At 39.1% G+C, this 17,147-nt stretch overlaps 1 protein-coding gene across 5 annotated transcripts in view; it reads left to right on the forward strand.

Annotated features, from left to right (window-relative positions):
• Positions 1–17,147, forward strand: part of LOC134538005 (transducin-like enhancer protein 4) — a 237,887-nt gene that overhangs the window by 63,088 nt on the left and 157,652 nt on the right. For all 5 annotated transcript variants that reach the window (XM_063379005.1, XM_063379006.1, XM_063379012.1 and 2 more), the window contains exons 3-4: positions 5,434–5,497; positions 16,967–17,011. In XM_063379005.1, the coding sequence (XP_063235075.1) occupies positions 5,434–5,497; positions 16,967–17,011 (109 nt within the window). The remainder of the gene's footprint in view (positions 1–5,433; positions 5,498–16,966; positions 17,012–17,147) is intronic.

Consider the following 17,147-nt stretch of genomic DNA (forward strand, 5'->3'; position numbering starts at 1 on the left):
TTTTCCATGACAAACAGTGCAAAACTGCAATGGTGTATGTCCAAAAAACTGCATTAAATCAAAATTCCCAATTGCATGAATCATTTAAAGAACTTAATAATGCAATAGTTTAAAATTTATAATGCATATAAATTATACACGCGGAATCATAACCTCATAAACGCTCCCATGAAAACCGCCAAGAGACTACTATACATTCCACAGACACTCGCTGCCAGCGACAATGGAAGCTTGCAAGCAACCTGACATCGTTATGCATACGGGAACATAATCTCACTTAAATAAATACACTTAAAGTTTATAAAAACAATTTCTATCACTAATATTTACACTAAATAATTTGTCTTAATTATATGAACCAGTATTAAATATCAATAACTGAAGTATAAGATTTAAAAACACACAAGTAATTTTTATTTGTTTGTTGTCTTTTTCATCCTGTGAAAATTTCATCGCATGGTGCGCGCGCATCGTAAAAATACAGTCTCATAATTTCTTCATCACGCGCCTTAAGAAGTACAACTTCAAAAACGTAGGTACATTACTATTGACACTAACATGCTGACATACGGGCATACAGAAGTAGCCGTAGGCGACGCGACTTCTCAGACAGATAGTTGGAGGTATCGTTACCTCTTCCCTTTCATCACCCAAAATAACATACTGCTTCCACTGATATTTTGCAATTACTTTTCTAACTCGGGCTTGGGGGGGGGGGGGGGGGATATATCCTCTCCGTCCCCCCTATATGCTTGGTTGCCAATACTCTGCTGTTAGGGCATTCGACCCTGATTCATTAATTTTGCTTCTGTGAGCGTAGCTGTTCTGTGCCGTGACCTACACCACGCGCCGCCGACATGCTAGCTAGGCCGCGGCGACCCCGTTCACAGTTTATTTCCGCCCGCCTCCTACCCCCCTCCACCCTTCTTTCCCAGCCCGGCCCTTCATTTTTACAGCTAATTTCCCGTCAAGAACACTTTCACTTGACTTGCTGCATCGCTTGACATCCCTCCCCCTCCCCCTCCTCCTCTAACTGATCTTCACTGCTCAGTTCCACGCGCGGCATGTGCTGGTTTGATGGTCTCTCATTGGCTCACACCCGGGGCCAGGCGCCGGAGCAGCTCAAACTTTTTTAGGCGATCTCTGAAAATGATTCACGGAACTAGATAGTTTCTGGCATGTAGGTGAAGATGTAAACTTTCGTTAGAAATTACTGCACCCACATGCCGGTCATTGAAACAGCGAAGTTTGCAATGTCATATCTGTTACCGTGTTGCTGTGTAAACTCGGATTACATGTTTTTGTAAAAGCCTTTATTTGCATAACATCTGATTGCACACGAAATATTAACTTTTAATGTCTGGGTTTAGGCCATTGTTAGTAGTGTACATCGAAAAATCGATATTTATCGAACTTCCAAGTGATCCATAGATCGAACAAGCGCCATCCCGAGACGCCTGTCAAGGTCGCTAATGGACTTCGGAATAATGGCCGTCATGGAAAACAAAAACCCTTTTACTGCCGCGCCGTAGATTTTTCAGCTCCGTTTCCAGCGAACGGCCGTTAAAACACCCCTCGCCTTCTCCTGCTTGCCTGTTTTTACGACCTAATGCCAGACGTTCGTTCCAGGCGTTTGCGCGCATGCGCGAAGTGATTGCATGACGAATTGACGAGCCTTGGTTTTACGCCCGTGCCTGTGTTTATGCGCGCCAAGTACCTTGCTCCCTCCGCTGTTTCATTGTTCATTCAATTCGTTCCTCCTCTCTCACTCTCACTCCCACTCCAGTCCCCTCATCATGCACCCTTCTGGTTTTACGACCTCCCCCACCCATGGCCCCTGGCCGCGGCGTGTTTTAAAGCACTACCTGGCTTTTGTCAGCGGGGAGTTGTCGGCCGGCGAGGCTGAGAGGATCGTGTTCGATTGTTAACAAATCGATTCCGCTGGGAGGTGTTTTTTTTTAACGACTGGCAGTGCTTGTGAGTGCGTGCGTGTCGATGCGTGTTTCCTGCTAACCGCAGACACGGCCGCCGGCCAGGGGTGCACACGCGAGTGTGCACTTGTACAGCGCGTTCCTTCAAATCTCAGCATTCCCGAAAGCTAACCTTTTATAGAGAGAGCGTGTTGCAGTAATTACTTAGTGTTGTATATGTGTTTGTTTGACGCGGTGTTACGTCACACGGATCAGTGTAGGCTGCGATCACGTGCTCATGAATATGAGTCATGAGGTCGTGGGGATCGAACCATGACCCTCAGCACACAGCAGACACTCAACATGAACATTGCCAGGTGAACCATAAAATAGGTTTTTCACTATTGTTTTTTGTTTGCGGAGTTACCAAGTACACCCTAAAAACTAAATAAAATTTACAAACAGTCTTCACATGCGAACTTTTTTTTTTTAGATTTATTTCCGTCCTAAATATTCCCACAACTACTAATGTCTAAATTTACTTTGTAATCATCGATACTCAACTCACACTAAATGTTACTTCCGTAGAAAATATTACTTTAATGTTTAGCATGGGAAAAGTAAATGACGCAATATAGGCAAAGAAGCTGATAACATTTTACTTTAGGCAAATCATTGAGGCGTGTGTAATGTCCCCAGACGTTTTCCAACTTGTATCTGTAAGTTTTTCTGTGTACTTTTTGAAGTGAAACGTATTTGCTGAGAGGGCTACAATTGTTCGATCGCACGAGGAGAATAGTTAAATGTGTGTGTGGTGGAGGAACCGGGAGAGGAGGTAGAGGAGGAGACGGCAGGAGAGAGTGGTAGAAACAACGCAGCACACTTGCCACACTTGCGTACTTGCACACTTGCATTCTTAACGTGTACACTTTCACACTTACATATTGTCCAGTAACATAATTTAGCGCTCGCATACATGCACGTATACACACCCACATTATACATGATCTGCGACCTCAGTCAAAGAGAATTATGTTTCCTATACCTAATAATATGACAAGCAAGAAGTTTCACTTATGTCGCGCATGGACTCCACGCACACGCTTTTGTTTGAACAATTCTTCCACATCGTCGGGGCTTGCCGTGGCCTGTATGATGATGGAACGCAAGATGGCGGTGGCGAGCCCAATGTCGAGTGTGTAGTCGACGCCGGTCCGGCGCGAGCGCTGGCGCGGCCTTTGGGAAAAGGGGGAGGGGGGGTAGTGCGCCGGCGTAGAGGGGGAGAGGGTTAGAGAGGGTTAGGGGAGGGAAGTGTGTTGCGGTCGCGCTGCACACATCCCAGCGGTGCGGTCGGGTTGCTGCGCGCATGCGCGGTGGCCGTGGCTTGCGGTCTGCCGGCCGGCGCGATAGCCAAGCCCCCCCTCCCCCTCCCCTTCTGTTCGCTTACCCCTGTCCCACATATCCCATTGTCCGCTCAGCACTGGCGCCTCGTCTGCTATGAATCCAGGCGCACGGGTTTATTTCATTATACTTACTACGAGAACGTAAATTGCTGTCAAGTAGAAAACGATAATATATATAGACTTGTTCACTTACGCGTCCTTCGGAAAATAAATTGTATGCGTATTCTCACACAGCAGATATTTTGGTTTGAACAAGATTATTTTAATATTGATACATTAAAGCCACCTACTGTGTTGAAGCTAAAGAGTATAAGTCAAAAAGCGTGTTTTTTTCAGGAAATACTTTTTTTCTCTCTTTATCTTTAACGTTACACTGTAATCAGTTTTGTGCGTTTATGTGTACAGTTAAGAAAATTTACTAAAACAATCCAAAAGACTGAATAAAAATAGAGGTAAATTACGAGCGTGTACACTTACTAAAATGCCTCAGATGGACATGTAAAATATAACATGTAAAAACAAATAAAACTGCATTAACATTGACATGCTTACAACATAAATGCTACATAAAATAAAATACTTTCATTTAAAAAAACTAAAGTTCTTTTTATTTACGCCCGGAATTTCTCAGTTCTAATTGCAGAAGTTCTATCTATTTGCACGGGCATAGTATATATAATTAAAATTTCTATTTTATTTAACAGCAAGGTTAAAATTTTGCTAAATGATTACTAAAACGCTCTTAAAAGTATCCTCACAGACTTTGTGTCTTCGAGTGTGGTATGCCGTTTAAAATTAGTTACAAATAAATACGCCGAGTGCCGATAATTGCTTTTACTGAAATTGAAATCATGGTCATGCAGGCTGACGGAGGGTAAAATGGATGAAGCAGACGCTCGGGAGCAGTAATTCTTCAGCGAGGGCTGAAAATATACGGCCGACGTCACTTACTTGTGGTCTTGTAGCTGGCGGCGTGCAAACTGTGTAACCTCCTGGCCTGTCCTCGGCACATCACCAAGCGCCGACCAAATTTTCACGTCGGTGTAGACGTTTCCAAAATGCACTAGCCCGTTACTCCCGCATTTTCGTTACACTTGCGGACTTAATTCACGCGACCGCAGCAGTCCGTAGGCGCACTGCTCACCCGCTCACAGCTGACGCGTTATGACGTCACTCTCTTTCACTACCCCACCTCCAGCGGAACTGATAGGCTGCGTCAATATAGCGTCTTTAAAGCGAGTTCATTTCTTACCTAATATTACGCAGTAATAGTACCCTCATTTATATTTAAATAACAAACCTTTAAGATCTAACAAAAACAGAATTGATAATATACCGTTACTAGTAACCAGCTCCTAGCAGTTGACCAACTTAACAAAATACAAGTATTGTGACTTGAAGATAAATTAAATTAAATTATGACAAAAACGTATGTTTTACGTTAACATTCCAGTTAAAATAAAATCAAAGGTTCTTTCAAAGTTAGAAATCAGTTAAGTCCAGTGCACACTGGTGACCGGCGTTAAAAACACACAGCCCAACGGGAAAAAAAGTGATTGTGGTTCTCGAGTATATGTAGTAGAAGCTAGAGATGTGAGGGAGAAATATTTTGTTTGGAAAATTTTCTGTAAAAAAAAAATTACAATTTTTTCAGGAAAAAAAAATTTCTTGCTGTTTTTTTATATCCAGTACCAACACAGATTTACCTAATTTAAGATGAGTTGATATATTAGGAGAATAGTTCAATCTTTCTATACTGTAGCCTGCACGCTTTTTTAGAGTAAAGTTTACATTAGTACTATTTCATTACTGTAAAGGTAAAAGAAACTTTAAAGTTATAAAGTAGGTATAGAACTGTCAAGTAAGTCTGTATGTGCAGTACATTTTGACTTTATTTACCACGTAATGGCTCTATTCTTTTATTTTTTGGTTATGTTCGTGTAAAACGGTTCTGTGAGAGTGTAACTCGTTGGCGTTGAGGACAACCACCGTCTCTGCTGGGAGCAGCTGTGCAGTCGGGAGGGAGAACATGCACTAATCCTTATGGTGGCCGAGTGTGTTGTGTTGGTGTGGTGTGTGCCGGCGGGGCGGTGCATGTTCGGTGTTTGTTGTGGTTGCAGCCTGAAGCTGGAGTGCGAGAAGCTGGCGAGCGAGAAGATCGAGATCCAGAGGCACTACGTCATGGTGAGTGTCGGCACGGCTCCCGTGTTTCCATTTCTGTTTCGGTTTGGGTACGATCCAGGGAAACACGAATAATTGGCAGGTGTGTTATTTTTAATTGTTATTTTGTTTGAGACTCAGGCGCTGGTCGACAACTTGTAGCCGATCACAGGCCAGCACCGTGAAGGCTGGGAATGAGTGAACTGACATGTGAAGGAACTGAATCAGGAAGTTCGCCTGGAGTAGGTTATAAACCAATATATTTTTCTTTATTTGTCGCAGTATATATTCCATGATCATTAATTTTAACCAAAACATTTATTTGCCAATCTTTGAAATGTCTGTTGGTTGCTCTGTAGGGTATAAGCCCCTTCCCAATTCCGCACTTTCGTCAAGTCCCTAAATTAAGTTCATGCACATAATTACGTGTTTTATTACTGTATCAAAACTTCTCAAATATGTTGCTTCCGTTCTGGAATATGAACTTTGTAACACACTCTCAAAATGTGAGACTGAGATCAGATTATTTATTTTTATTTTTAACTTTTGGACAAACGTAATTTTTTGTGGTTACACTGTATGCCATAAGAAACCACAATAATGGACAAAATAAAGGTGAATATGCAAACACACAGAAAGCAAGCCAAAATCAGGCGATATCAACAGTTAAAAACATAGCTCAGAAAATTCTGTGGCAGGAATTAGTGAAAAAAAAATAGCACAGACGGACATAATGGGCTAACAACGACGAGACAGTTGCAAACAACAACTGTAAATAAAGGCATAAAACTTGGACAACACAACAACCAACAGACGAACCCAACTGTGTTACTAAACAGATAATGTGGACAAAACAGAGATGCATTGACGAACACAGTGTGCTTCCCCAGACAAAACAGTTGCGACGTGAGAACTATGAATCAGTGGAACTGTCGAAACTTTACTGCGGCAGTAACGTATCAAAAGTTCAGACATAACTGTGTGTAGTGGAGAGACAAACGACCTTGGTCAAGTAACGACTCCGCCAATGATTAAAGTTGTGCTCCATCTGTAGACTTTTGCCTGAACCAAATGTAATCAAACAACACGTTGTGACAAGGTGGCCAACTTACTGTACACCGTAAAAAATTGCGTCTTTTACTGAAATTGTTTGAAAACAGTTACCAAACTTTTTTTTTGTAATGGGACTAGCTAAGAATTTAAAATTTTCTAACACATTGCTGTGACTTCATGATTATAATGATTTACACTATTTTCTTGTTCATATAAAGCCTTGGCCGTATCCTGCAAAATTTGGGTTATAATTTGGGGAAAGTCTGAAATTGGTACCGTTATACAATTTCATATATATTTTTTTTTTTTAATTTCCATTGGATCATGAACAAGCTGGTATTTTATAATATTATACACCTTAAATGCGTTCTCATTGGAGCATAGGTAGTTTCGACACTCCCAATAAAAACCTTAAAAATACAAATGTTTCAGTCACACCTATCACGAAACACACAAGGGGCAGGACACTAGACAATGCAGTTATTCCTGTTGCAGAAAATAACAGAATTGCGCAGGTCTCTAAGAATGGGCAGACATACAAAATATTTGAAGATACAGTCTGAAATGCATATCATAATACACGCAAATTACATTTTCAGTGGCTCGTGGTTTTTGACGCGTCCTGAAAAAAAATGAAGCCAATAGGTAGAGGCAGGAAAAATTCGCTGTTTCATTTCGCGATAGGCTAGTAACCAAATACATTTGACTTTTTGTTGCTTCATTTATTGGACCACAGTTGGTTTGAATAACTCTGAGCCAATGAATAACCCTCAACGAAGGAAATATCGCATCACAAGTATCCCAGTTAACAGGTACCACGAGTCACTAGCCAATGAGCTGGTGTGATTTTCCCGAATGCTCAGATGATCATGGAGACATTGAAACGCTAATTTTTCCAGTCCCTACCGATAAGAAACTAACGAAAATCCACATGATCCAACCACATGCAATCCACACAGAAGGTAGATTGTGGCAGCAGCCAGTGAAAGAAATAATTTTTTTTTGTGTACAAAATAATACAAGCTTTGCAGGTATCTAATTATCAGTTTTTATGCAGTAGAGCAGACGGCATCGTTATCATTAAAACAGTTTAATTTGTAGATTTACAAGAAAACGAGGGGTTGAGGGGGGGGGGGTTAGTCACGGTACTCGGAGCGCATGCGCGGTGTTTGTTGTTGGGGTCGGGTCGGGTCGGGTCTCTGGCGCCGCCGTGGAACCAGCAAGCGCCAGCCACAAGCAAGGGACACAACAGCTGTGGTCAAACTAGAGACTCATTTGGTCGCAGACCTTCATGCTCTTGTGCCGCGCCCTTGCCCCAACGATGCCCAGCCACGAGAAAAGTAAGCGCCGATTAACAACAACGAAAAGGTTCTCATTTAGATATCAGCCAGTGAGAAAGCAAACATGGGCTGACGCAGACCTTTGAATTTCAACCTGACGCCAAATGAATCCGCTAAATTTCCCTATTTGAAACTTTGTTAAACATTCTGTGTTTCGTGGTTGGCTGGGTTTATTTCAGGTACGTGTCTACAGCCATCCAGTGCGGAAGCAAACGTGTCCTGAATGGCCCGGCCAAATAGGGCAGACAGCCGCCAGTTACAAGGATACCAATAGCTAGCGCAGGCATACCTTATTGCAGTCTAATGTGCGATCAGATTATTTTGCGAAATAAAATCAACTTAGTTTCAAAGAGTCTCAATTTCATACCGTTGTTCGCTTCAACTAGGTTCTTATTGGACCGTACGCAGTTCTGACGTCCCGCAAAGACATCTAACCAATAACATTTCAAAATTCAACTGTCCCAATCACGTGCAATTCGACTGGAAGGTAAAATGTAGCGGCAGCCAATGGACATTTTTGAGTTAAACTTGATACCATACCAGTAAAAATTGCGAATTATGTATGTCTCTAATAATAGGGAGTGGAAACATTCTCTGATTCAGTGGCCTCTAGTCACGTGACCGCCACAGTCTCTTATGTACTCGGGCTTCCCGCTCGTTCGTTGCTCACACCAGAGGTGTCCAAAATGGTCTGCCAATGATTTACGTGAGAACCTATTTTGTCAAGGGTTCGAATAATGTCTTTTGGTACAAGGACCAAGCACATTCGCCAACTCTGTTTGCACTTTCGACCAATCACCAGACATTCAGGACGCGGTTGTTTCCTCGTGGTTCGTGTGCCGACTGTAAACATGTACCTGAGAGAAACTAAACCTGTCACGAAACACAAAAGATGTTACAGTGTTTCGAAATCTCTCACTAAAATTACATACCTTTTATTCTTAAGGCACACGCCATCTCGTAAATCTGCCATTGGCTTCCCAACCTTTCAGGCGGGAGCTTGAAAACTTTAATTAGTCCCTTTTTCCCTCTCCGACAAAAACATCAGAAAGGTAGTCCTTTTGGCGTTCATCTGTGGTGGTTATCAAAGCCCGTCGACGTCTCTTAAAGCTATTATCTGGTTGGGCATCGTGTGCCAGCTTTGGCAGCCTTCTCGATTATGAAATATATAATTTATAAAACATAATTTATATTATTTGTTATATGAGCGAGCCCGTCGTCGTTGATTTCGCAGCTTCGCCCCTTGCGTGCGTTCGATGACCTGCTGTCGACGAGACGGTACACCTTAATTAGTTCGTCCTTTCTCTGTCTGGGACTGGGAAATTTCGCCCAGTCTCTTCGAATTAGAGAAAGGCTGAAATGTAATCACCTTTCTCTCTCTCCCCCCGTCCCCCGCCCACGCTATGGCTCCCATTTTTACTGGAAGGCTCTGAGATTGAGCAATTAAGTTTAAGAAGTACCGAATCATAGGCTACCGAGATTCAGGGTGTATCTTAAATTATTTGGGTTGTGTAATATTGTATCCCTTAAATTAAAGCTTTATTTTATATTTATGAATGCCATCCTAAAACTAAAAGTTATAAGACAAATGGTTAATTATAAACTGTAAATCAGTTGAGAACATGGTCTCAGTTTTTTTTTCATTCGAGGATTAAATTATAAATGACCTTAAAAGTTCTTAAAACAATTAAATGAACATTTATTCCATTTAAAAATAGGTTTAGGCACTTATGCACGCGCGTTAGATGTTATACTTACTTAATGTAATAAAAAGCTAATTTTAATAATGCATTCATTTAATTAATAGAAATAAAAAAATAAAAACTGGAGTAATATTATAAATACTTTTATTAAAGTATAAATTCAATCAAATTAAAATTTAAAATAAATACTCAATATTCAATATTATTATAATCAAATTTATGTAATCATTATTTAACTTAGTAAAGTAATCAAGATGAATTGAAATTAATAATGAAAATCAATAAATCAGTTGAATGTTTTTCTAATGCATTATTCATTTTAATTAATTATTAAATATTACTGTCGTATTTTATAATGCAAATAAATTATACACACCGTAATATAACATCACTTAATAAATACACTTGAAAATACATTTTAAAAGGTTAATAAACACAATTTCTATCTAGAAAATTCACATTAAATAATTGTTTTTCATGATAAGGACTAGTAGTCAATATCAAGCAATAAAGTGTATGTAGCCTTTTTTTCATCCTGTCAATTTTTGTTGCATGGTGCGCGCGCATTGTAAAAATTTACTCTCATCATTTTTTTATAACACGCCTAAAGAAGTATAACTTAAAAATCAACAATGAAGCATAGTTGTATCATGAAGTCAATTAGCATGTTTGGCAAAATCACAACAATTATTTAAATGAAATAATGTAGGGCCGATCAACAGGTGGCATTCGACCGAACTCCTGGTGTCTTCTCGGGAGGTAGTGGGCCGGCGAGTCTTCCGTGACTCACTTCGCTCTTGGCTGCAATGCGGTTACAAACTGTCCATGGATCCTCGTTAACTTGAACATATCTTCGCAAGTAAATGGATATTGAACATATTTGCTTTGAACATGAAGTCACAACGTCATCTTGGAAGGATTAAAAAAAAGTGTAATTTGTTATTTTAAAAACGTAAACAAATTCTACTGCGTAGTTACGAACCACTGTCCTTTAGCTAATTGTGTAGGCTACTATAACCACTGCGCTACGAATCTTGACTGATTGTGAAGCAAATATGTATTATATGTAGCTAATGTAAGGATACGACATATGAGGGGAGACCTGGGTTCGTAAGGGATAGTCCAATTAAGTTTTATTACAGTTTTATTAAACACTAATATTTACATTAATAATAAATAATTATACTTAAAATGTCCAATCACAATCACTGGCACTTAAAAATGTTTATTCTCAAGTCAATCAATGTCTGTCAAGTTCCGCAGTTCGCAATCCTCATTGGAGCTAGGTTCAACAGTGGTTCGCCCTTTACCTCGCGCCTGTCCACACACACAGTCTCGCGCCACTCAGTTGCCGCACTCTCACGATCCAGTCGAACTCCGCGTCTTGCCACTCTCGAAAGAGTCTCTCACCTTCTTCGCCGATGTCGCACTTCCCTTCACTCTCGGAACTCTCCAAACTCTCGAACTCGCGCGGAACTGCCGTGGAGACCAGCGTCGCTGCTTAAGTACTGTGGCACCCTTCTCGAACTGACGAGAGCAGCTGTGGCCGACCCGACGCCCGAAACATCAAGCATAGCGCCGCTTGTTCACTCCACTTCACGTGGCGGCCCGCGGGATTCCCAAGGTCGTTCAGCGATAGATAATAGCGCCGAGGAAGGACGTTGCGCGGGGAGCGGAGGGGGAGGGGGGTAGCGATGACCCCTGTAATCCGGCCAGGCACGACTAGCATGCCTTACTTCAGTGAACCGCACGTGACACGATGCGTGCCGTGCAGGGTCGCCAGCCAGCTCCGAACCTGCCATCGCGGTCTGGTCTCTCGCGTTTGTAACAGTAATACCAAAATCCTTAAGTTTTTTAAAACTTTAAATTACTTTTTATTATGACTATTTTAGTTTACCAACTATCATAAAGTTTTATTTGGCATACTAATACGTTTGGTGAGTCCTCTATTTTTTTTTTTTTTTATGAAAGTGACTTTATATGGGTTAATGTTCATACACTTGGGTCCGCCTTCTTCCTGTGAAAATTTTGTTGCATGGTCCGCGCGCATTGTAAAAATTCACTCTCATAATTTTTCCATAACGCGCCTAAAGAAGGATCTATAACTTCAAAAAAATGTTAAGTCCTAGAAATATAACACCTTTCCTCGTTCTACGCGTTGGTTTCCTCTTGTTTACAACGTAATCCAGAATTCGGGAGTCGGTGCAGAGATCCAGTTAGGGTCGGAAATTGAGGTGTGTTCTTTGTGCGGCAGTTCGTAGCTCGACAGTGACGTGGAATGTCGACCCCCCCCCCCCCCCTCAGGAAGACGGCGCGGCGGTGAGTCAGGTGGGCCATCAGGACTCAGGAGTACTGCAGGCGCGAGTGAGGGACAGGGGAAGGTGGCGGCTAGGAACGCCAACTTCTGCCAAGCGGTCTAATGAATTCCCAGAGATCCCCTCCGCGAGAGAGGCCTTTCTTTTTTTACCCCCTCCCCAATTTACCTATCTTTTTTGTTAGTTTCACGCGCCCGGTTTTAATCACAAATTACTCATAATTAGCGCGAAACTCGTTACTTCCCGAGCAGCGCTGTCGCTCGACCGCCTTTTCGGAGTCCTCTCTTATCTTACATTTTCTCTCTCCCCCAGCCCCCTCTTCTCTTCTTCCGGCGGCCCTCATTCACGACTACCGTCGGATTCTCTTTTTAATCTCCCCCCTATCTCTCTATCTGTCACTCCCGTTTTGTTATTCGTTGGCGGCCGCCGTCTAAACATTTGTCTCTGCGGGAAGAGGCGCTGACGGCGGGCTGTCTTCCCTCCGACTGCTTCCTGCGCGAGGCTCGCAGTCGAGATGTCTTCGTGTCGGTTCGGCCCGGCTGCGCCAGCAAAACCTGCAAGCACGGGGAGTTATTTTATTTATTTACCTTTTTTTTTTTTTTCACGTCATTGGCACAATCATCTAAGTTCTTCATGAAATTAAACAACCATAAAGGCAAGCTTTTACTTGAGTGCTACTAGTCTCTGTATGCTAGAACTATATACTATCCATACTATGGAAAATAAGTATTACAAAAAGTACAGAAACTAACAAAAAAAATACCAAAACTAAACACACAGAACAGTAGCTATCAGTATTCTTCTATAGTATTAGGTAGTACCTTAATGTATTGAAACCTGTATGTATTTCAATAGTAACATTCGTATGCCAATAGTAGTATTTTTTACTGACATTAATTAAACCGTTGTGTATAAACTAGAAGCACAATCAACTGATCACGATCGATAACGTATCGTTTTAAAATTTGATCGACACATTTATTTGTTTTCTTTTTCAGACTTGCAGTGTTGATTACGCAGTGTTAATGGGAATGATAACAGTAAAGGCAGTATTGTATTGTGCGTGAACAAGTTTTATGTTATAATTGTTTTTTGAAATGTGGTTTGATAATAATGTGTATGTAGTGTGGTATATTTGTTATCTTGCCAGGCAGACAGATGAAACCAGATAAACTATTAATTGAGACAGGGAAAGTTGGGATAACTCAGAAAAATTGGTTGAAGTAGTTAAATCGTGAAAAACTTAAACATACACTGTAGTAATGTTTTTTGAAATTTTTTGTCAAAGTTCGTGAAGAGTGAAAATTGAAATCGTGTTTTTGATTGTAAGATACGGAAAATACGCGTTCTGCTGTGTATTTGAATAATATGCTTTATTTTGGAGATATAAAAGTATTGTTCCGCATGCTGGAGACTTATTAGGAGATATCACACAAACCAATGCTGTAACTCTAATGTCTGCGACGGGACTGTAACCCACGACCCTAGTGTTAAACGTCTTGCAGGCTGGCTGTAATAGTATATGGGATGCCGCTGTTCAGGGTAAAGTATTTTACTTATGACTGTATTTCCTACACTGTTGGTTACTGCCGCTGCAAGTATGTATTATATTGACTCAAATTCCTCTAGGGTACGTGTATATAATTGGTTCAGCGATTGCAAACGTGCGGGATTTCACACAAACAAATACACGAGTTTTCTATTCCGTAGTTGGGACCACACAAAAATTCCAACTCTCGCCGATAAATATTTATGTACTTCTAAACTGATTCAAAGAGCCGGAAATGGAAATATTACACACACACACATATACAGATATATAAAAATAAATAAATATATATATATATATATATATATATATATATATATATATATATATATAATTATTGCCTCCCAGCACCTTTGTTTGACTTGGAGCGACGCCTAATAAAAATGTTGTTCGCGTATCGCGGGCTCGCCGGTGGAGTGCAAATAATGGGAATGTAAATTAACGCATGTCGTTGTCCGGGCCTGTAGGAAGGGAGGGAGGGGGGGGGGAACTGGTGGTTATTTTTTTTTCCCCCAGGGCGTTCAGAGGTGGCTTGGCTACACGCTGCAAAGAACATGCCAGTTTACAGATGCGGAACCGGCAGCGTTTTTCACGGACATACACTGACGACCTGCGGGGTTCCCACAGACGGGGAAACATGGGAAACGGGAGAACTCAGGGGATTTGAAAGGTGTCTTGAAAACCTGGGGAACAGGGAAACTTACAATACAAGAATACAAAATACAAAACAGTAAGCTAGCTGTAATTTTTCGTACAGTATGAAATATTGATGTCTTAAAACTTGATGTATTTTAAATTTAAGTTGTAAATTTACGAGTTAATTAATAATTAATATTAGTTTTTTTGCTAACATATATTAAACGTAAGATATACATCCAAGTAGGTATGTATTAATTTGGAGCACAGCAAAATTGATATAATCCTTCACATTATCACAATCAATACTGTATGTTTCAAAGTTTGATTAATAAAATTTACCAGATTAGTTAAGATTTTTTTTTTTGGACTAGCAGTATTATTTGGTTATGCAATCTTTATGGAAAAAGTAACATTTCAAACGGCAGGAAAACATTTTATAGTCAATGTAACAACTAAGCATGTTCGTTGAAATGTGTTTCGATATATTGTTGCTGTAGTACATCTGATATCGTGCCAGATAGACCGATGAGACGGGGGAAAATCGTTTAGTCGGGCAGGGCTGAAGCCAGAGCTAGGGATCAGTAGTTGGATTGTAATGCAGACTGGAGCTCACTTCTCCATCGGCCCGCAGTCCACATTCGTCAATAGGTCGCAGGGGGCACGATAAAGTCCCGAGATAAATGATAACGGAGCTGGATGCGACGAAAATTTATTTTCCAGCTGTTAATTTTTGCTAACTCTAATTTTGTTTTTTGAAAACACACGTCGGTGTATAATAGCACATTAAGTATAAACAGCTGGAGACTTTTCAATTAAATCTCGCGGTAATTATCTTTGAAAAGATTTTAGCTCTCTAGCATAAAATTGTCACGTCCACACGAATAGTAGATTTATTATGTTCAGCTTTGCTTTGCTATCTATATAAAAGAACATTTAAATGTTCGTTCAAAATCTTAAATCCCCGAAAATTCTTCACCGATTGCTTTGAAATTTTGACGCAAACATTGGACTCGAATACGCGCTTGTTTTTATATACCTATGCCACACTTGTGACACGTAAAAAGTTAGATAAAATATAAATAGGTAAAAACATAGAATTTTAATATTTTCATTGCTATAGTGACTTATAAATAGGTATATAGAAGAGAGAGATAATGATATATATATAGAGAAAGAGAGATAGATAGATGTATAGATAATTAGTGAGATATAGAGATGATATGTATATGTGTACCTAATTCAAACACATTACAAAAAAAATTGAGGCATTGCAAAGCATGACGGCCATTAGCTAGTATATTATAAAAATATGTAAAATGTTTTATGGATAGATACTGAAGTTATTTGACCAAGTATGAGCACGGAGCTATCAGTAATGGTAAGGGGGGGGGCACACTCCAAGAAATCCACAAGCAAATGGCGGGATTCCGCTGGGAAGCGAACTCGTGTCTTTAAGACGGGGGGGGGGGGGGGGAGAGAGAGAGAGAGAGAGAGAGATAGAGATAGATATAGATATAGATATAGAGATAGAGATAGAGATATATAGATATATATAGATATATATAGATATATATAGATATATATAGATATATATAGATATATATATAGATATATAGAGATATATAGAGATATATAGAGAGATATATATATAGATATATATAGATATATAAAGATAAATAGAGATATATAGAGATATATAGAGATATATAGAGATATATAGATATATATAGATATATAGAGATATATAGATATATATAGATATATATAGAGATATATAGATATATATAGATATATAGAGATATATATAGATATATATAGATATATATATAGATATATATATATATATATATATATATATAGATATATATATATAGATATATAGAGATATATAGATATATATATATATAGTTATATATAGATATATAGATATATATAGATATAGATATATATATATATATATATATATATATATATATATATATATATATATATATATATATATATATATATATATAGATATATATATATATAGATATATATAGATATATATATATAGATATATATCTATATATCTATATATATATAGATATATATATATATAGATATATATATATATAGATATATATATAGATATATATATATAGATATATATAGATATATAGATATATATATAGATATGTATATATATAGATATATATAGATATATATATAGATATATATATATATATAGATAGATATAGATATATATATAGATATATATAGATCGACCACTCAGCCACCTCCTTCCGGCTCAAGATATTTATTCTAATTATAAGAGTGGGTATTTACAGTGTCTTGAAAAAATGCGTCGGCGCAGTTTTATTCCTTTTCAATAATTTATGGATAATGACATGTATTTTTCGTGAAAAAAGTATGATCGCACATTAGACTGCAATAAGGTATGCCTGTGCTAGCGAATGTTTTCTTGTAATTTGCAGCCGTCTGCAATAGAAGCCATTGCCCTTTTTGGCCGGGCCATTCAGAACGCTATGATTGGTGAGCTAACAGTGGACATGTACCTGAAATAAACCCAGTCAACCACGAAACACAGCCAATTGTATAAAGTTTTAACACTCAGCTGGTCTGGATTTTTTTTTTTTTCGCTTGGCAGTCGTTCATTGGCTGCTGCTTTGTAAAAAGGTATTTTGTCACCAGCGCAGAGTCCTCCGCTCAAATCAACTAAACCAGTCTATACGTGGAGATGTTTCTTTTACATAATTAGCTTTTAGCGAGATTAAACTGTTAACTGTTATGGTGTTCAAACTAATAAACCTATTATACAGTGGAGGTATATATGTGTTTCCAATGTTTTTTTTTTGGTATTTAATGGTAATCGTGTTCTTTTTTTGTTACAGTACTACGAAATGTCGTATGGCCTGAACGTCGAAATGCATAAACAGGTGAGTTAATTCATGCTGTATATTTTATTGATACTATGGCTTTTAACGTAATGTTATAAAATTTTAATTTGGTGTAAGGTTCGAGAAATAATTTTCATGTATGTACGTGATTGATTTTTTTTATCACTTTGAAAGG

The sequence above is a fragment of the Bacillus rossius genome, chromosome 1 (genome assembly GCF_032445375.1).
Source record: "Bacillus rossius redtenbacheri isolate Brsri chromosome 1, Brsri_v3, whole genome shotgun sequence".
NCBI classification, from domain to species: Eukaryota; Metazoa; Arthropoda; class Insecta; order Phasmatodea; family Bacillidae; genus Bacillus; species Bacillus rossius.